Source organism: Dioscorea cayenensis, chromosome 7 (genome assembly GCF_009730915.1).
Source record: "Dioscorea cayenensis subsp. rotundata cultivar TDr96_F1 chromosome 7, TDr96_F1_v2_PseudoChromosome.rev07_lg8_w22 25.fasta, whole genome shotgun sequence".
Taxonomy (NCBI): domain Eukaryota; kingdom Viridiplantae; phylum Streptophyta; class Magnoliopsida; order Dioscoreales; family Dioscoreaceae; genus Dioscorea; species Dioscorea cayenensis.
Genome location: NC_052477.1, coordinates 28989200 through 29009518, shown reverse-complemented (window position 1 = coordinate 29009518; position 20319 = coordinate 28989200). Strand labels below are relative to the sequence as shown.

At 37.4% G+C, this 20319-nt stretch overlaps 2 protein-coding genes across 11 annotated transcripts in view; one reads left to right on the top strand and one right to left on the bottom strand.

Moving 5' to 3' along the window:
• The window catches only part of LOC120264844 (nardilysin-like), a 28253-nt gene extending 9729 nt beyond the window's left edge, over positions 1–18524 (top strand). For both annotated transcript variants that reach the window (XM_039272705.1, XM_039272706.1), the window contains 7 exons: positions 66–215; positions 1004–1186; positions 1348–1551; positions 1891–1997; positions 2145–2298; positions 3124–3245; positions 17950–18524. In XM_039272705.1, coding sequence (XP_039128639.1) covers positions 66–215; positions 1004–1186; positions 1348–1551; positions 1891–1997; positions 2145–2298; positions 3124–3245; positions 17950–18193 — 1164 coding nt within the window. In that variant the 3' untranslated portion in view covers positions 18194–18524. The remainder of the gene's footprint in view (positions 1–65; positions 216–1003; positions 1187–1347; positions 1552–1890; positions 1998–2144; positions 2299–3123; positions 3246–17949) is intronic.
• LOC120264845 lies at positions 9617–17195 on the bottom strand. Of its 9 annotated transcripts, none has more exons than XM_039272707.1 (6): positions 15052–17189; positions 14736–14942; positions 14595–14648; positions 13933–13957; positions 13597–13641; positions 9618–10254 (listed from the first exon to the last, which is right to left on the bottom strand). In XM_039272707.1, the coding sequence occupies exons 2-6, from the start codon at positions 14778–14780 to the stop codon at positions 9881–9883; spliced, it is 543 nt and encodes a 180-aa protein (XP_039128641.1). In that variant the 5' UTR covers positions 14781–14942; positions 15052–17189; the 3' UTR covers positions 9618–9880. The 9 variants fall into 9 exon arrangements, 3 of the variants coding, with proteins under 3 accessions (XP_039128641.1, XP_039128642.1, XP_039128643.1); XM_039272708.1 differs by having other exon boundaries at positions 15065–17189; XR_005537541.1 differs by having other exon boundaries at positions 9617–10254; positions 13849–13957; positions 14736–17195.
• Positions 18525–20319: the final 1795 nt, after the last annotated feature.

The window sequence follows — 20319 nt, the reverse complement described above, 5'->3', positions numbered from 1 at the left end:
TGGTATTATGTTGAATTTATGTTGAACTTCATAATGGTCTTTGATCATCATTTGCTTAAACACAGGCTGGTGTGGCCAAGCTGGATACATCTTTATCAATTATTGCTGACAAGCTTGAGCTAAAGCTGTATGGTTTCAATGACAAACTATCTATTTTACTATCAAAAATATTGTCTCTGTGTAGATCCTTTTCACCGAAGCCTGATCGTTTTGAGGTATTTCAGTTTTGATAACATATCTTCCCTATAACCTCCTGCTGTTCATGCAGAAGAAATATTTTTGTTTGAGTTTCTCATCATGCTTGTCTAATTATATTCTATTAGATTGAACCTTTGCTGATATTAACCATATATTTTGTTCATGGAATGCAGATTGCCAAGCTTGTTTATTTGAAAGCACAGTAACATTTTTAAGAGTTGCATGCATAGGTTGAAGATCTACTTTTCTAGAGCATACAAACATGAACAAAACACACATATCATGCGTGAGATGAACCTCAAAGTATTGAAATTGTCATAGCCAATACATTAGCAACAAGATTATTTATTTATTTTCTGCCAGTCATTTCTTTAGTGGATCATATCTTTTCAATATCTAAACAAGGTATACATTCATCACTTGGCATTCAAAAATATTAAATGACCAAAGCAAATTTCAAAATTTTGGAATTTCAAAAATATCATTCAGAATTATTTCCTACTAGAATCAAGGTACTGCATACCTACTTGAAGCTATTGAGCAAGATTAGAATTTCTTTCCGAGTTTTTTTGGTAGTCATTGAGGCTAGGTTCTTTTTTTTTAGTATGCAATTAACAATATAGAAAAATCAATGTAAATGAACTTTTTACAAGCGGGATCATTCATGCTGATGAACACAATTTAAATATGTTTCAACACACTTCGTGTGAGAATCTCCACTGATGACTAATGAGTTTGTTGGTTCAAAACTCTCTCTTATTTCAATTATGCATTGATGTGATTTGTATATTTTTCTTGTTTCTAGGTTATCAAAGAAGATATGGAGAGAGCTTTCAGAAATACCAATATGAAGCCATTGAGTCATGCTTTGTACTTGAGGCTGCAAATCTTGAGAGAGACCTTCTGGGATATAGATGATAGACTTTCCTGCCTTGCAGGCATATCTCTTCCTGACTTGCTAGCCTTCGTTCCGAACCTTTTATCTCAGGTACATGAATGAGGCTATTAATTATTTTGGACATAAGCAGATTTCTTCATTCGCTTTCCTTTGAGAAATTAATAAGGGTGAGACTGTTTGATGCCATGTCATCTCTCCCTTTTTCTTCTAAATTTGAGATTGAAGTTCATCCATCTCAACAAATATTTCAGTTGCATATTGAAGGCCTCTGCCATGGGAATTTATCAGAAGAGGAAGTCAAAGCTATAGCAGATATCTTTGCGAATGCGTTTCTTGTTCAGCCTTTACCAATGGAATTGAGGCATCAGGGACGGGTTCTTTGCCTCCCATCTGCTGCAAAGCTTATGCGGAATGTACGTGTAAAGAATGAGCTGGAAGTGAATTCTGTCATTGAGGTAATTTTTCTTTTGTTGTGAACTATGATTTGACCTACAAAAATTGTCCTCTCGCTCCCTCTTTTCTGTGTTGAACCATACGCTAATGCTGGTTGTTCACCTAGTTATATTTGACTGAATTATTCTTCAGTCTATGCTATATGAAGGCAGGTGCCAAATCTTTTCCTGGAAGGATTCATGTACAATACTAAACAGGCCTTACCTTTATAAGGGACCCACTCTCCTGCCTAACTAAGATAATACATGAGTTCAAATCACGATAGTCAACTAGGTTCTCTTTATTAAGCATTGATTATCCCTGCATCTGATTTAATCTGTTTGTTTCTTGTTCTTTGGCAGCTTTATTTTCAAATAGAGCAAGACATAGGAAATGAAGCTACAAGATTAAGAGCTATTACAGATCTTTTCAGCAGTGTTATTGATGAGCCATACTTCAATCAGCTAAGGTAAGTTGTTAATTGAAGATGTTTTCTATCTTCACTCAATCTGTGGCATCTTTGTCTGTAGTAAAAAGAACGTGTTCTCTGAAGACAGTGAGTTATATATACATATTCATATATGTAATTAAACTATTTGTTGGGTCTGTACTATAGGACAAAGGAGCAACTTGGGTATGTTGTTGAATGTGGTCCAAGAATGACATACCGTGTCTTAGGATTTTGTTTTCGCGTTCAATCATCTGAATATAGCCCTCTATATTTGCACGAAAGGGTATGCCACTTCATCAGTGGGGTGCAAGAGCTACTGGTAAGTTCACAAGTAATTGCATAGATTTGATTGCTCCTATGCTCTTGGTCTTTATTGATATCTAAGTTTTCTAATTCCTTATTCTATATCAGTGTCCTTTTTGGCATTTTTCTCATTGTTCAACAGTATGCTTGCTTGTGGTTGCTACTGCACTCTTGTCTTTCTTGGTATCTATGAGTTCTCTAATTCTGTGTTGTATATCTTTGTGTTTCGCTTATGCATTTCCCTCACTCAGCAGTATGCTCACTTGTGATAGTAATTCAAGTGTAGAGTTGTATTTAATTCAGCATCAATTAAATTTTGTAAGTGAGCCAGTACTACTTTTCTGTTTGAATGTATGAACTTACCCAATTTCTGTTCCTACAGAATCTGTTAGTGTTAGCTATTTCTTAGTCAAATTCCTGTAATTTCTGGAGATTCAAATTTATGTTTATCACATGTATTTAAATTTTTGTAAATGATACTGTTATAAATCTACAGAATCTGTTGGTGTTTGCTGTTTCTTAATCATTTTCCTGTAATTTCTGGAGATTCAAATTTACATTTATCACATGTATTTGAATTTTTGTAAATGGTACTGTTATAAACCTCTTTACAGTTAAAACCTGTCACCTCAGATGCCTCAGAACTGAATTGAAGGTTTTTTTCCTGTTCAAGTGGCACATTTATGCTATTAGTGAATGTTTTCACAGTTGTTCCAATGTGTCCGGTTGTTTTGCACTTAATGTATTTTTTTATATAATCTTTTAAGAATGAGAGCATTGTAATTCCACTGACCTTTGTTTTATTTATTATTCTGCTTCATGCTTACAACTTTTATTATAGGATGGGCTTGACGATGAATCATTTGAGCATCATAGAAGTGGGTTGATAGCGGAGAAACTGGAGAAAGAACCATCACTTGCCTGTGAGACTGGTAACTATTGGACTCAAATTGTCGATAAAAGGTACTGCATTGTAATTCATACTTTGTATCATGTTCTTGTCCTTCACATGTTGAGTAGAGTTTTTTTTTATTGGTCTTCTTGTATGTTATGTTGCAAGCTATTACTAGATGGTGCCTTAAGAGGTCTCCATGCTTTATCTTCTCACCGTGGCTATAAAAGATTTGAGCTTGGTTGAGCTTAGACAGCCTCAAACTTGCCTCAAAAGTAGTTGTTTTTGGACAAAAGAGTGAACACGCTAAAAGAAACTAAGGAGCTACTACAAATTAGAACTCAAAACCGGCTGAAGCCGCATCCAGGATCCATCTTGGTAATTCCTATCCTTGATGGTACAGAGACAAGATTGGGCTTCTCCAGGCCTCATGAGCCAAGAGATCAGCAAAATCATTCGCACTTTGGGGATGAAATCCAACTTGTGCGCCTGAATAATGGTTGAGCCAGAATTAGATGGTGTTGGTAGTGCCTTGTATTCTCCGAGCAACAGCATGATCAATGTGCTGAATTAATTCCAACATAGCCATGCAATCTGTTAAAACATTAGCCAGCTTCAACCCACATCTGGAGCATTGCTCCAACGTGTCCAACATCCCGATTGCTTCGGCATGTGAGGAGGAATCAGCATGTGCACCACAGGAGCCTGCAATTACAATATGTTTAAAGCCAGCGAGGATAATGAAGCCAATGCCACTATGATTAACTTCAGATGCCCAGCAAGCATCAGAAATAACAGTGATTTCTCCTGGAAATTGAGGTGCAATAGAGTACTCCCTGTGTTTAGTTTGTTGATCCTGAAAGCAGGTCATGGCAAACTGGATGGCAATAAAGGGTAGTCTAGAAAGGATTGGGCCGATGAGTAAAAGCTTAGTCTACACCTTGCTTTCCAAATAAGCCAAGCACAGATGGCAATGACAGCCTTGATTTTGTGATCACTAACTTGCGCATTGAACTTCTGTCCAAGCCACTCCCCTGTAGTGAATGGGTTCCTTAAAAGGAGGTTAATTCCTGCAAACAAAGCAATTGTGTCCCAACATCCTCTTACCTTACATCATTCCCAAAAGACATGCTCAGGGGTCCCATGAACCATGCCACATAACACACTCCGTATAAAGCCCCACTTTGATCCTGTAAAAGCAAGAGAAAGTTGGATGCCGATCATGAAGAGTCTTCCATAGATAGATCCTAATCTTTGGAGCAACCTATAGCTGCCAATTGGGAAGCATGAACACGTCATTTTCCCCGGTGTACCAGTGTCGTGTCGGCATCAGACACGGATACAGTGTTGGACACCCTTTGACATGGTAAAAGTATAGTTAAGTGGAATGGAGAACTCTTGACACGGCCCGCACACGGTTGAGCTAGGGTTCTGTCGGATAGTCTTCGCAGAGCTTCACCCCCTAGCGGACAGAGATGGAGAACGCCCCAAGTACATGATTATGGACTTCCCCCGGCCGTCAACGCTTGTATTGCCTTCATTGCCATCTCCTTAGTTGGAAAAGCCGAGAAAGATAGGGATGTTGTCTTTTCGGCATGAGACTTGTGAAGGACAAAAAATGAATAAGGGAGGTGATGAGATTTGGAGAGAAAGGAGGAGTTGCAGATGATGGAGGTCGCACTGAGGTTTGGAAGGAGGCGACTGCAGGCAGGGCTTGATTTTAGATTTAGGGTTTGGAAGGAGGCGACTGCTTATATTTGGGGTCTAGAAAGAGGAAGTGGCTGCTTAGATTTAGGATTTTAAGTTTTTCTTCTTGATGAATCCGAGTCATTGATTGCTATCCTGTAAATTAGATGGATAAATCTAGGTCATTGAGTTTTCAAATTTATAGTGCATGTATTTTTTGTTTTAATAGGTTTGTATCATGGGCCATGGCATCTTAACAAGTGTCAAATATATTTTTATATTCAATTTTTTTAATAAATTAGATACAAAATAAAATTATTTGTATTTACAATATGTATTTTAAATTAATATATAATAATAATTTTTTATTGCCGTGTCCTGTCGTATTCGTGTCTTGAATTTTGAGAAATTGCCGTGTCACTTTGTTTGTGTCCATGTCGTGTCTTCGTATCCATGTCCATGCTTCATAGGTTGCCAAAGACATTTCCAACCTTTATAGTTACTATTAGCATCCCTGTCACTTTTAAAGTACTGGTAAGTCACTTTAGGAATTCTACTCAAAGTTGTAGAAGGTTGCGAGACCCAGACTTTAGCAGTGTTAGTGTCATTAGATCTGATTTTGGCTAGCTTATCCCAATCCAAATCCATCCCCCACAAATTACAAATAGCATCTGTATTGAAATAGTTGTTAATAATAAAATCAGATACATAGCGATAGAACACACTCCCTATAAGGCCCCACTTTGATCCTGTAAAGGCAAGAGAATGTTGGCAGCCGATCATGGAGAACCTTCCAAAGATAGATCCTAATCTTTGGAGCAACCCATAGCTGCCAAAGTCATTTCCAACCTTTCCAGTTATTATCAGCATCCCTGCCACTGTTAAAGTACTGGTAAATCACTTTAGGAATTTTGCTCAAAGTTGTAGAAGGTTGCTCAAAGTTTTAGTGTCATTAGATCTGAATTTGGCCAGCCTATCCCAATCCAAATCCATCCCCAACAAATTAGAAATAGCATCTGTATTGAAATGGTTGTTAACAATTAAATCAGATACATTGCAATCATTCACTTGAACATTCATATTCATAAAGGTGGGCTTGTAATACAGAGACAAAGCCATGGATCACTTCAGAAATCAGTATTCATAGGATTACAAGAGATGATCCACAGGTTAGGGTTGGCAATTTGAGAAATGCTGCACATGCTCTTATAGAAACTAGAGGAGTTAGGAATCTGATTGATGTTCCAAATATTCAACTCCTTATATTTCAGCTTGAAAACCTTAACCAAATGTTTGTTGGCCCATTCAAAATAGCAAAAAGGTTTTTAGTCATAAGAGCAGTTTTGACCTTCAAGTTTCGAATTCCTACTTAATCCTCCCTTTAGATCTATCAAGCGTAGCAATGCCCTAAACAACGGAATGGATGCCAATTCAATTATTACCTTGAGACCAGAAAAATTCCCTAGCAATCTTGGTTAAGTTATTAAGAACAAAATCAGGAATTGCATTGGAAGAAAGCAAGTAATTAGGAAGGGAGAGAAGGACACTATTGATAAGAGTGATCTTGCCAGCAAAGGAGAAATGTGTGTGGCCCTAAGATTGAACCAAATTATGGGATATTTAGTCAGAGATTGATAGAGATTAACATGGTTTCTATTAGGAGAAATTGCAGAGGAGATGCAGGCTTTGATCCATGCAATCCAAGAGTCCAGGAAAATATATTCTAACTATGGTAGCAAAAATAACATTCCATTCTAGAGAGTTATAGGCTTTTTCAATGTTAATTTTAAGCATCATCTTAGGGAGGAAGAGATTGGGTATCCTTCTCAAAAGAATTGACCATTTCTTGAATAGTAATAATGTTGTCAACAAAGGATTTACCATTCAAAAAACCATATTACCGGGCCCAATAAGGTTCTGGATGACCCTTGAGTCTATTGGAGTGAATTTTGGAAATGATTTTATAACTAACATTGTAAAGAGGTATTGGCCAGATATAAGTGACTCTATTTGAGGGGTTCCTTTTTGGAATCAGATCAATTTAGCTTTTCCCCGAAGTAGGTAAGGAAACATTTTTGAAAACAAATAGTCTATGGCTCGAAACAAATGCTCACCTACAATATGCCAATAGAAAATATAAAATATAAAATTCTACATTAAACCTATCAGGATCTTGGGGTTTTTTTCCTTTAGGCATACTTTTAAGAGTACTACCTCACCAATGGTCATAGGGTCTAACCAAGTACTGCTTATTAGAAGTGGTTTGATTATTCATATCACTGGGCATAAGATCCAGGATGTCATTTACAGAACAAACAAAACTAGAATTGCACAAATTAGCATAATGTTCAATGTACATGCACACAGAATTGGAGATAATATGAGAAATCTTGTTAACATGATTTCGATTATGAGCAGTATTATGAAAAAAATCTAGAGTTCAGATCCCCATTCTCGAGCTATAGGAGTTTTGATTTATTCAAGAAGCATGCTTATCGTATAACAGATTAAGATTATGCTTAAACAAGTTTATGTGACCAGAATTAGAGTCCAAATTTTCAATTTCGAGTAATGTCACCTCAACCTTCTGAAGTTCTATCTCTAAAGAAGACATATATGTGGTCCTCCATTGGATGAGCTGATGTTTAGTACAAGAAATGAAATGGGCCAGAGCATGCAATGAGGAGCCATTGGGACAATCATTCTAGGCTTGGGATACAGTTCTATGGCACCCAGAGTACTCCATCTAATAATTGTCAAAACGAAAAATTTTACGCGTAAGTAAACAGTATAGCATTTAGAAAGAGCATAGCATGTTCCGATAAGGTTGTAACAAGGTGCTTATTAGAGTAGGAATCAAATCGACCATTACAAGGTTCTAACTCGGTGTTAGCCAAGATTTTGTTCAGCTTAGCCCATCTTTGGCTAAGGCCAAATCGACCATTACACCATGAATCTAGCCCAATGAATTCTAAATCAACCAAATGAGTGTGAGTAATAAAACTATTTAAAAGCATGGACTTATTAGCATAATTACCAAAATTCCCTTCCCTGCGCGCTCAGTCGGAGAAAATGGCATTAAGATCCCCAACAATGAGCCAGGGGAGACTGATAGAGGACATACTTGAGAAGGTGTTCCAAATCTCCCTTTGAAGGATTATACTTTGGATTGTAAATAATTCTACGAATCCAGTGCTGGGGTCTAAGTGGATCAAAAGTTTAAAAGGGAAAAGAAAAGTCCTTATTAAATCATTTCTTGGAGCCTAGGCATCGTCCTATCTTGGGGTTTGGAAGTTGCTTGAGGTTACCTCCCTGTACTAAGGCCTCTAACTTGATATCGTTTTGGAATTAAGCCAATATCATGTTGTCATCTGAGTTTTCGATGTTTTCATCCTCTTCATGTTGAGAGGAATTTTCTTGATCTTTTTCCATGGCGTCTTCTTTTTAAGTCGTCAATTGATGTATGGGAGGGTTCAAGGCGTTGGCTACTCGGTTGACAATCATGGCATGAGCTTCATTAGGGCTGGTGGAGTAGTAGTGGATCTCAAAGAGCTAGAGTTTCCCAGGAGCACAGAGGAGATGAGCCGAAGTTCGTTGGTTCCATCGCCTAGGGTGGGTGACAACTTGTTTCCTAGAGATGCCCTATCTGGCTAGTTTTTTTCTCAGGAATATGGCCTGAGCTATCTTCAGCAATGGAAGAACCATGTGATTAGTTTGTCTTAGGATTGCGAGAAGTATGCTCTACACGGTACCCCACGAGGGTGATTTGATCGATTACAGAAGACTGTTCCACCCTCAATGGTTAGCTACCCTTAGGTCTATCATGCTAGCTTAATGATCGTGGGATCTTCACCTTTTGATTTGAGACTCTTGATCTTCTTCCCTATGCACTCCTTACGCTTTTGTTATAAGCCACGTGTTGAGAGTAGGGCTCACTATTGTGGCACATGTCCCTTTTCTCCCCACTAAGGGTTTGTCGGGAAGTGACTGCCAGATTTCGGCCTTGCCTCCTTCCTCGACGAGCTTGGACTCTGATCCAAGGACCAAAATCATGCTCTATAGTGTCCAAGCCTAGCTGCGAAGTGATCAAATCACCTGGAGATGGATCACTAAGCCCAACCATCCCTTGAGCTTTGCCGGTAAGGTTCAGCTTATCCTTGTTTGCACAGTCACCCCTTGGCTTCTGGCACCCAATAGACACACACTTTGCCTCACCGTAACCCATGCGTCCACAATTGTAGCAAAAAATGTGGAGTCGTGTTCAGTGTAGCAACCGAAACTCGCTATCCTCAAGCGTCAATCCAAATCCCCTACTTCAAGGGTTGTAAAAGATTAATCTCAACACATTGTAGCAAATCTAGCCCGGTCCGGTTAAGTGTGTGTTCATCTAACGTTAGGAGGTTTCCAAGATGAAATCATATGAAGTCCAAGGTTTCCTTATCCCAGAACTCCATCGGCAAATGGGGAATCTAGATCCAAACCACCCCGTGTTCCAGCTTTTTGAAAGCCGGTTGGAAGTTCTTTTTCCACGGCGACAGTTGAAGGACTATACCTGCAATGGTCCAAGTTCCTTCCCACAAAAGCTTTCTAGCCATGTCTTGCGATTAACACTCAATAAAGTAAAAGCCATTTGGAAGGACCATTATCGTGAAGGAATCCAGAGGGCCCTATAGATGCAACAGATCTTTCTTGATTCGATCAAGGGAATGGTTTTCCCTAGGAATTTCCCATAAAGCACCAATTGCATGTGTTCCTAGATCTGGATAAGAGTTGTCATCTATCTTCACTTACTCTTAGACCACCACTTTGACTTTCTCCATGTTGATCTGTTCCTGCATCTTTTCTGGAAGAGGGTCCATTCATGTTTCCCATTGTTTTTTGAGGAAAAGGAGCTGAGACAGCTTTTTATTCAAAACAAAACAAGGAGGTACAAAGTCTGAGGAAAAAGAAACATACAAAAACTAGGCTACAAGAGAACTAATACAAAGACCAAAAAAAGATAAAAGGAGAAGAAAGAAGATTACAAGAGAATTCCATTCCTATTAAGTTGCTTCATTAACCAGTGAGGAAGGTCTCTGCCATGATGAAAGAGTGTAAGGACATGAGAATTAGCTCCATGATAGGCCAAGCTAACAGCAGCAGTCATCCATGATCTGGGAATAATATGAATCTGACGATTTCCTAAGCTTGACATGTAATCAATAATGCTAGAGATCAATGGATAAAGTCTCCAAGTATGTTGTGGATCACCAGACATGATAGCTTTATGAAGATCGACATTGGCAATGAAGATGGTTTTGATTTGAAAATTTAAGACACGGATGCTTCCCATCGCCGCAATGAGCGCAAGTGCCTTAACTTCAATATCCGACTTTGCAGAATTGTTACAACAGCCTGCACATATAAATTGAGATGTGGAATTTGTAAAGATACTCATGTGTTTTGATGCCATTATGAAGGAGTAACCAGAGGAAATGTTTGGGCCTAGGAGCAATTTTTAGGCGCCAAATATTTCCCCAGCCATCCTAAGGTTCCAGACAATCATTAGATTTGTTAAAATGAGAGTACACCATAGATGTGAGCTTGTTTTTTCGAGATTTGGGGTACCATACCCATCTGTTTTCAAAGTTGCTGCTGAATTTGTCATTAGCGAGATAGTCAAGATTCAAAAATTCACCAAAAACTTCATGCAACATATTAAAATATCAAATGTTATTAACAAAGAGATCAAACAAGTTCAGCAGGTTAAAGATTGATATCCATATTGATATATGTGGGTTTAAATGCCAAAGTGATTTCAAAGTTCCAAGGGTCCTTCATTAAATCAGTATGAGCAGGGTGAAAATGATGCAGCCAAAGATGTGATTTAATAATATTAGCATTATGCCAAAGTCCTCTAAAAAACCACGAACAGTTAGCTGCAATGGAGTTAGTCCAAAAGTTGACTTTACCATACTTATCAAAGAGAATGTCCACCCAAATAGCATTATGATGATTGAGATATCCAAGCACATTTTTTGCCATTTAAGAAATTTTGGAAGTACGCAAATTTCGAATAGAGAGACCCTCCTCAGTATGATTAAGTGTAATATCTGTCCAATTAACTGAGTTCATGCCTTTTCTATTGCCACCCTTGGATCAGAAGAACGATCTAGCAGCCTTAGATATACCATCCAAAATTGTATCAAGAACTGGATAAACTGACTAGTAATAGACAGGTGTAAACATAAGGACTGAATTAATAAGAATTGTTTCACCCGCCATAGAGATTCTAGAAATTTTCCAAATGGACAAGGTTTTCTCTGTTTTAGCAAGCATGTTGGTAAAATTGGAGATAGCTAGGCGTTTAGGAGAAATAGAAATCCCTAAGTAAAATGGAAAGAGTCAGTATTGAAACCAAGGATATTACAAAAACTATTTTTCAATCTGCCATTGAACCCGGAGGGAAAATAAATGTTAGATTTAAATTTATTAGCTCGTTGACCAGTTAATCGCTCATAAATGGCAAAACAAAGTTTGATATTACGAGCAAATTTCCTAGTCGCCTGAGTAATAAGAATCAAATCGTCTGCATACATGAGATGATTGAAGTTGTTTCTAAGAGTGGGATTAAAACCAGGAATCATCTGATTTCTCATGGCAAAGTTAAAAAAAAACAGTCAAATTTTGTGCAATTAGGGATGTAAATGGAGCGGAGAATCCCCGTTCCCCGTGGGGACCCACCCCGGCGGGGCGGGGATTCCTCGAAATAACCCCCGCGGGGCGGGGAACGGGGGAAAACCCCTCCCCGCCTCGCGCCCCGCGGGGATCCCGCCCCGCTCCCCATGGGGATCCCCGCGGGGATTCCCCGATTTTTAATAATAATAATAATATATATATATATATTGAAAATAACTCATATGATTAATTATTTATTTTTTTTAATAATTCAATATGAATATAAGATTATAAGGACCAAATATGTGGGTTTCAAAAAAATATATTTATAGTATTTATTAATAATGTTTTAGACTTTTAGACTTTAAGTAATACTAGTATTACTCCCGTGTGATGTACGAATATATATATATATGAAATTTTTTTAAAAATTTAATAATTTTTTTTTATTTTCTATAGAAATTAAAGGTAAAAATTAAGATTAAATAAAATAAGCTATTAATCAACTTCAAAAATATAATATTTTTACAAAATTAATTTTATTATATATTATGTGATAAAATAATAAAAATTAGTTTAAAATAATATAATTTAGTGTTATGTTATAAATAATTTAATATTATTAAAATAATATTGGTAAAATTTCTATGAGAAATTGACAAGTGTCAAATAGGTTTTCTACTTTATATATATATATATATATATGATATATAATATTATTAGAATTTTATGTAATAAAAAAAATTGGCGAGGGGCGGGGATTCCCCGACCCCGTGGGATCCCCGCGGGGGAGTGAGTGGGGATAATTTTTCCCCGGCGGGGAATCCTCGCCTCGTGGGAAGCGGGGATGGGGACGGGGATCCCATTCCCCGCCCCACTTACATCCCTATGCGCAATAAGGATAAAAAGATAAGAAGACAACGGGTCTCTTTGGTGAAGTCCTCTAGAGGACTTAATCCAGGAGGAAGGTTGCTTATTAATCAGAAAAGAGAAAGAGGCGGAGCTGATACAAGCCGGAATCCAAGATATCTTTCTACTAGGAAAGTTCATTCGATAAAGAGTGGCAAGAATTGCATTCCAACTCATCGTATCATAGGTTTTTTCAATGTCCAACTTAACTAACATCCTAGGGGGTTCTTAGTGTCTCTATCCATTGAGTGAACCACTTCTTGTCAGGCAATAATATTGTCAAAAGGACTGCGATTAGAAATAAAACCACATTGTTCACGACCAATAATCCGAGGAAGCACATTCTTAAGTCAATTAGCTAAGATTTTAGAAATACTTTTATAACAAACATTGCATAAAGAAATAGGCCGAAAATCCGTAACAAATTTTGGATTGGGCTTTTTAGGAATAAGAACAATAAAAGTACGGCCCTAAGCATTAGTGATGCGGGGTGTATTGAGGAGCAAACCTATGTCTTTCTGGACAAATGAGACATGGCCTAACAAGGGTATTTTGGTAATTTTTCAAACGGTGGATTTTTAGTTTTTTACGGTCTCACTTGAAGGAAAACGGGTCAACGAGCACAAATCACTAGCTTTGCTAGAGAGTCATGCCAGTTTTCGGCCGAATTCCATGATCTTGGCATCGAAAACAACATTTTTTCCATTTTAGGAAAGATTTGATTTCATTATATCTTAGGCTAGAAATCTCTGATTTGTAAGCCATTTGTGGCAATAGTCTTTATTTTGTTAAACCTTTTATTTCTTGCTGATATTTGAGAATTTATCATTTTTGGTAAATTTTCAAATTATCTCCTTTCTTAGCGCTATTTTCGCCTATTTATTGTAAGCCTACGGGCAAGAGAAAATCAGTTTTTGTTATCACTATTTTCTAGAGTAATAAGATTTTACTATTCTCAAATTCCTGACTATCTTTGATCAACAAGGTTTGGACAACTTGTTACCGGGCATTTGAATGCGAATCAACGGGTTTCAAGTATACCGCTGCATCAATTAGGGATAACAAAGTTATTAAAAAAATAATTGATAGCCTCAAACAAGGAATCCCCAATATCATTAAAATAAAAACAATAAAATTCAGAATTTAGACCATCAGGGCCAGGGCTCTTACCTGAAGGAAGGGATTGAAGAGCATGAAATACTTCCTTTTTGGTGACTTACTTAATCAAAGACTCGCAATCGTCAGATGTAATTAAAGGAAGATCATTAGGAAGAGCTTGAAAAATATCTAAAACAGAATTGTTTGAAGGTTCAGTCCAATGATTAGAAAAGAAGTCACAAAAAAAATTTTCAATGTCATTACGTTCAATAAAACAAGTCCCATTAGAATCATTGATAAGAGAAATGGAATTTTGATGATTACGTAAGCGTATAGAATTATGAAAGAAGCTAGTATTCTGGTTACCACACCGAACCCATAGTTAGTCTAGTAGCTCTTTGGGCCCACCTGGAAGAATTTTGCTGATGGAGAGCTGCAAGATTATTATAGAAAGGAAAGATTATTAGAGGAATTGTTTATATTACCATTCATAAATTCGTGGGCCTCAGCCTTTAGAATTTCCAAATCAAGTCTGTTGATATTAGACTCAATGGAATTCAGGCTTCTTTTCTTCCAAGAAATGAGATTAGATTTGGCATGAGAAATGAAGTGAGTAAAAGCATGCATAGGGTTAGAATGAGGTATGAAATTCCAAGCATTTCTCAACGCATAGTGACAACCAATATATTCTAACCAAAAATTATCAAATCTGAAGACTTTTTTGTTGCAAATAATGTGAGGAGTAAGAGTGAGAAGAAGAGGGGCTTGATCAAAGAAAAGGCACGGAAGATGCTTAATAAAATACGAGTCAAATAAAGCAAAGCAGCATGGATTGAGCAAACACCTATCTAGGCGAGCCCATTTCCTAGCTGTTCCAGATTGGTTATTACACCAAGTAAAACTGGAACTAGTAAAATTAACTTCCAAAAGGTTATTTGAAATGATAAAATCAGAGAAAACACGAGCCTTACGGCGATAGTAAATTTGAGAACCACCCTGAAATTTTTTTAAAGAAGCTATAGCATTGAAATCTCCAATTATAATACAGGGAAGGTTAATAGAAGCTATACCCGATAACTCATGCCAAACGGAGGATTGAGCTTGGATACGAGAAGGATTATAAACTGTGGAAAGGATCCAAGACGAATTTTTGGCATTAGTAACAACCAAATACAAATCATACCTAGATTTGACAAGTGGAGTTACCATACCCAATTGTTTTTGCCAAGTGACAATGATTCCACCTGAATAACCATTTGCCACAATAGCACCCCAAGCCTATTTGCTATCAAGTTTGGAGCAGAAGGAGTCAAGTTTGCTATTATGTGCACGGGTTTCCACCAAGCAAAAGATAATTGGATTGATTTTTTTTCATCATGTACTTATTGCGAGAAGAGGTATCCCGGCCGAAGATCCCTCTACAGTTCCAACACACGAGCTTAGTAATATTATCAATCATTGAAAAATTAAGAAATATAAGATAAGAGTAAAGAAACTCATTCAGAGATAACAGATTAGAAGACAAACAGAAAAAGGACACCCTTTAGAAGGAAGGGCTCGGTCCCTGGGCAGCATCGCCGCCTTGATCGAGCCGCCCTTTCTTATGTAAAGATGAAATGGAATGCGGATCACGCCGGACAAGAGCCTCTTTATGTAGACTAGTCTGATATTGATCCAAAGTCATGGAATTATCAGGTTCATCAAGGTCGTCATATTCGGACATGGCACAATCGCTATCATCCTCGTCAGTTCCCTCATCACCAGATTCACTCATGGAAAGGTCAGAGTTCTCCAACAGAGGTGAAGGATTCATAGCTCCAGAGACTTGTTCAACAGCTAAGGCGTGAGAGGAGATGGGAGAGTCTATGTTGGAACCAACAACTTGACCATCATAGGTCCTGAGAATAGGAGGTGGAGTGGGGTCTGACAGGGAATCTTTTGCTTTTCCTTGGAACTCAAAGCAGGTTTGGAACTTGGTCCAGGGTTATGCTTGTTGAGAGAACCAACGTCTCTCGTGATTGTTGGAACCATAACCGTTGAGATCTCCATGTCTTGAACAGAGGAGGGGGTCACGTCAGCATTAACACCAGCCGACTGAACAGTAGTGGGATCCGTGACTCGGGAACGTTCACTAATGTGGCCACCCCTGCCATGAAAGGAGAAGCCGCCACGTGGTGAACTGGAAGTCCTAGAACGAGGCATAGCATTGGGAGCGATGATTGATGGTTTAATGGGCTTGCATGCGCCACACGTGATGCCAGTCTCCCAGCGCCACCACTAGCGCCACCGCGGTCACCACCTCACCCTCTACGTCGAGAGACTAACATCCATGGACCGAACTCCGTTTCAGCTTTTACTTTGGGTATTTCCTTGCAGATTGGGACAAAGGATCGTTTTCTGCCTCCATGTCATTGTTCAGAGAATCCATAGCCTCCCTTGCCACCATCCCATTCGATTCACCTGGAACCTGCAATGGGGGTGGCGAGGAACGACTGAGATCCCCTGAACTCCGGCGGTTGCAATGGTTTGACCCCTGTCCGACCATTCCGTAGAGATAATAGAATGTAGGAAGCTTCTCATAAAGGACAACAACAAACACACGATGTTCATCATCCCTAATCCAAAAACCTTTCTTCAGAGGTTTAGATAGGTCAGTCTCCACACAAATGCGGGCAAATTTAGACCTAGAAAGAGATAGTATAATCATTAATCTTTAACAAACGCCCTAACGAAGCAGAGATAGTTTCCAGAGACTCCACATCCTAGAATTCCACTGGTAGGTTATGTAATTGCACAGTTTGCACCCATATGACAACCGTGGAAAGCTTGGCGAAAGCTGGTTCAAAGAAAGGTTTCCAAGGAGCAAGTTGGAGGATGGCTCCATTAACAGCCTAGGGGCCGTCAAACAGGAGTTTTTGGGTGGTTTCAAATGATTCACATCTGAACAATAAGTATCCATTCGGTAAATTAGAGATAAAGATTTCACCAAAGTCATTTCATCTGGATTGGAGGATAGATTTAATTTGGTCAAAAGGGTGTGGTTTGCCAAAGAATTTGCCGATCAATGAATGTTCGAAGCGAAGTCGGCCTCTAGCCATGGCATCTCCATCAAAGCTGATGAATTCAGTAATTGAGGCTTTTAGTTTGCGCAACACTGGACCATCAACTAATGGAGAAGGGTTTGAACGATTCTTGATGGCTGCTGCAATCTCTGCCTAGGAGGGAGAAGAAGGGGAGGATGGTCCCCCGCTTGCAATGGCAAGGGGAGAGGGGAAGCAGAGACACAGGTGAAGGAAGCTCAGGGAGGAGGATCGTTCAGGAAGGAGGAACGCTCAGGAAAGCGAGTTGATAAGATTTGGCCCCATGCTTTGGTTGAACTTTCATCTTTCCTGTCACATGTTGTGAATGGCTTCTCCTTCACCCGCCGCCATAGCAAGTGGGGGATGAGGGACGGTCGAGGAGCTATGGTTATTGAAAGAGATGGAGCTGTGAGTTGAGAGATATTTTGTCAAGTTAGTGGTGGTAGATTGGATCTTTAGATTTTGCCTCAAAAGTAGTTTAACTAAAAGATAATGGAAAGAAAGAGACAATGAAGAATACTATTATGAAGAATTATTCTCAAGAAAAAGTTGTATTGTTTGATCTCTTTACGAAGGCTTATTTAGCTGTGTACCATCTAGGCCAATCAAATCCTAGAAGAAAGGAAAAGGAGATTAAAATATACAATTGTCTAAATATGACAATCAAATGTTTACTAACCATATATAGCTAACCATATATAGACTAATCACAGCTAATATTACAGCTAATATTGGCAGGATTTCTCACATTGACACCAGCTTGTGCTCTGCTAATTGAACCCTAATCTGCCGCTTGAGCTCAACTCAATTGAGCATTGGCCCCCAGCACACACCCACATGCCCATCTTAGTGTTTTCTTGTTATATAAAAATACAGCTCTATGACATAATTTCAAAGCTTAATTGGGCCACATTGGAACAAATTGGCCTGTGCCAAATCTTGAGTGAGAAATATTTGCAGCTCAATTCAACATATGTCCAAGCTTCTTCTGTTTAATAAATCTTTGAGACGAGCTCAAGCTTAGTTTGAGCAGCACTTGAGTGGCTCAGCAAGCAAAATCTGTATGTGGCGGAGTCTAGTTCTCATCTGATGTGGCCCGCATGCAATGTAAATTGTTAGATGAAAGGACCTTAAATCTTGTCTTTTTAGGCGGTTCCCTTTCTACAGTTACATTGTATCAGTAATGATCATGTTTACACTATGATTTAGTAACTGTAAGAGCATTTCCTGAATCAAATAGAATGTAGAAACGATTTCTAAATTGGTTTAAGAACATAGGAATTATTATGAATTGATTGAAGATAGTCTATTTTTCTACAATTGACATAAATCATGCCACATACAGGTATCAATTTGATATGTTGAAACTGGAAGCGGAGGAGATCAAAACAATTCAGAAAACTGATGTTGTTAAATGGTATAATACATACCTGAGACCGTCATCCCCTAAATGTCGTCAGCTAGCTATTCATGTTTGGGGCTGCAATACAAACCTTGAAGAAGCCCAAATCCCAGCAAATTCCTGGCAACTTATTGAAGACATTGCTTCTTTCAAGTCTTCATCTGAGTTTTATCCATTCCTCTGTTGAGTCCAGGAACTCAAATACAGGCCCTTGAGAGAAATATTATTTACCCAAACTCCAAAAGTTCTGTTGTTTGAAGTTGTTTTGCAGGTATTTGTTTCAAATATCATTCTTTCGTATCAAATATGTAGATGTGATCTTGCCATTCTTGTTTCTATTATTGTGCTAGTTACCACAATAAACATGCTTAGCTTTACTGTAGACCTTTTCTTCTGTATCACTGGAATTGTTATCTGATTTTGGTACAAATTCTCTTGTGATTCAGGGATTGTTACATGTTGTCCCCTTGAAACTTTTGAAAGTAATGTTATCTTCTTAATTTAGATTTTTTATCAAATTGGCTTTGTTGTAACTTATTGATAGCCATTAATTTTATTGGTGATCAGTTATTGATGATCTGTTTGTTGGGATGTCTATTCAGTAAAATCTACTATGCAAGAATATGGCATCATTACTTATATGAAAGCTATGCCTGTGGAGATTTTTTTTTTGTCCCATGATGTTGTAATCATGTAAGAGAGAAAAATACATACAAACAAACAAGGCTGAGAAAAGTTATTGCTTTTTTAGTTAGATGTTTGATTAATATTTTGAATTTGAAAGCAAGCATTTTAATTTGATTTTCAAGTTTTTAAATATGAATACACACACACACATTAAGGGAATCCTTTATAAATTTCTTGTATTTTTCTTTTTCATAGACGCCAACTGCATAATGCTACATAGTTTTCTAATACTGTTTCAGCTATTTGTAATCCTATTTATTGGTCAACAAATATAAAATGTCTTTATAATATATCATTATCTCTTTGTAAAATTAAAGATAAATATGACCGGAAAGAATAAATATCCTCCACCGTGCACCTCCACAATAAGAAGTAATAAAACAATACTTAAAAATATATATATAACTAAAATAAGAAAAATAATAAAAACAAAAGAGTCTTTAATTTATTAAAAGCTAAAAACGCCACGCAAACTAATTGTTAGTAGACATATCACATTCGCTTGTTGGGTTGTTGATCCCGACTCCCACTTCACTTTCAATGAATATTTAATTTCCATTCTGACAACCTATTCATACATAAGTTATTAAAATTTGTTATCATATATATATATATATATATTTAAAAAAAAGAAACAATAATAATAAAGGAAGCAAAAGGTTGTATAAAGAGGCAACTACAACCACATATAGAATGGGACAAGAATCAATAGAAACAGGATTTGTGGCCAACCCCCAAATTGCAGTCATATTGGGTCCCTCATTCCTTATAACTAAATCTTAGCAACCCTACAACTACTGGATCTTTATAGGTCCCATCCTCACATGCTTGCTTGGACACACCCTATTACCACTTTATTTTTATTTTCTCCAATTTACCAAAAAAACAAAAAAATAGATCCCAAAAAAAAAATATCTGACCCTCATGGCATGGGTAGTACTTCTTGTATCATTCTAATAATAAAAAATATATATATAAAAAAAAATTTATATGACATTAAAATATTTAGTTTGGAGCCAAATGTATTAATGACATCTGAGTGTATTATAAGTTGCATATCTAAAAAATATATATTATGATTTTTGATGTAAAATTCATGAGAACAACATATAACATGCATACTGAAATCCAACAACATGTGTTACATCATACAATTAAAAATTTTGAATGTGAAAGTAAGGTATTAATAGCTCAGTTTGGACCAATGACTTTGTTGGGTTAAATGCAATGCAGAGTGAGATGCACTCTTTGGAGGGCACAAGAGACTGTCATTCATGGCCTCATGTCTCTTACTCTTTTGAAAAGAGGATAATTTTAATACTAAAACATTAATAAATTTTAATTTTAATTTTCTGAAAATTCTTCACAATAAATTTAAAATAACTCAAAAATAAAATCGGTTAAAATCATTTTTACTATATTTTATTTATTTTTAATAAAAGGTGAATAAAAATACGTGTTAGGGAGCGTGCATAGACGTGGAGGTAATATCTCAATACCCCTGTATTTTTATTTTGCTCATATAAGAGACTCGAACCCATCTTCTCAGCAAGACATAAATATCTTATGTACGAAATGCAATACCAATAGACTAAAAGGTTGTTAGCTGCTAATCTTACATTTATA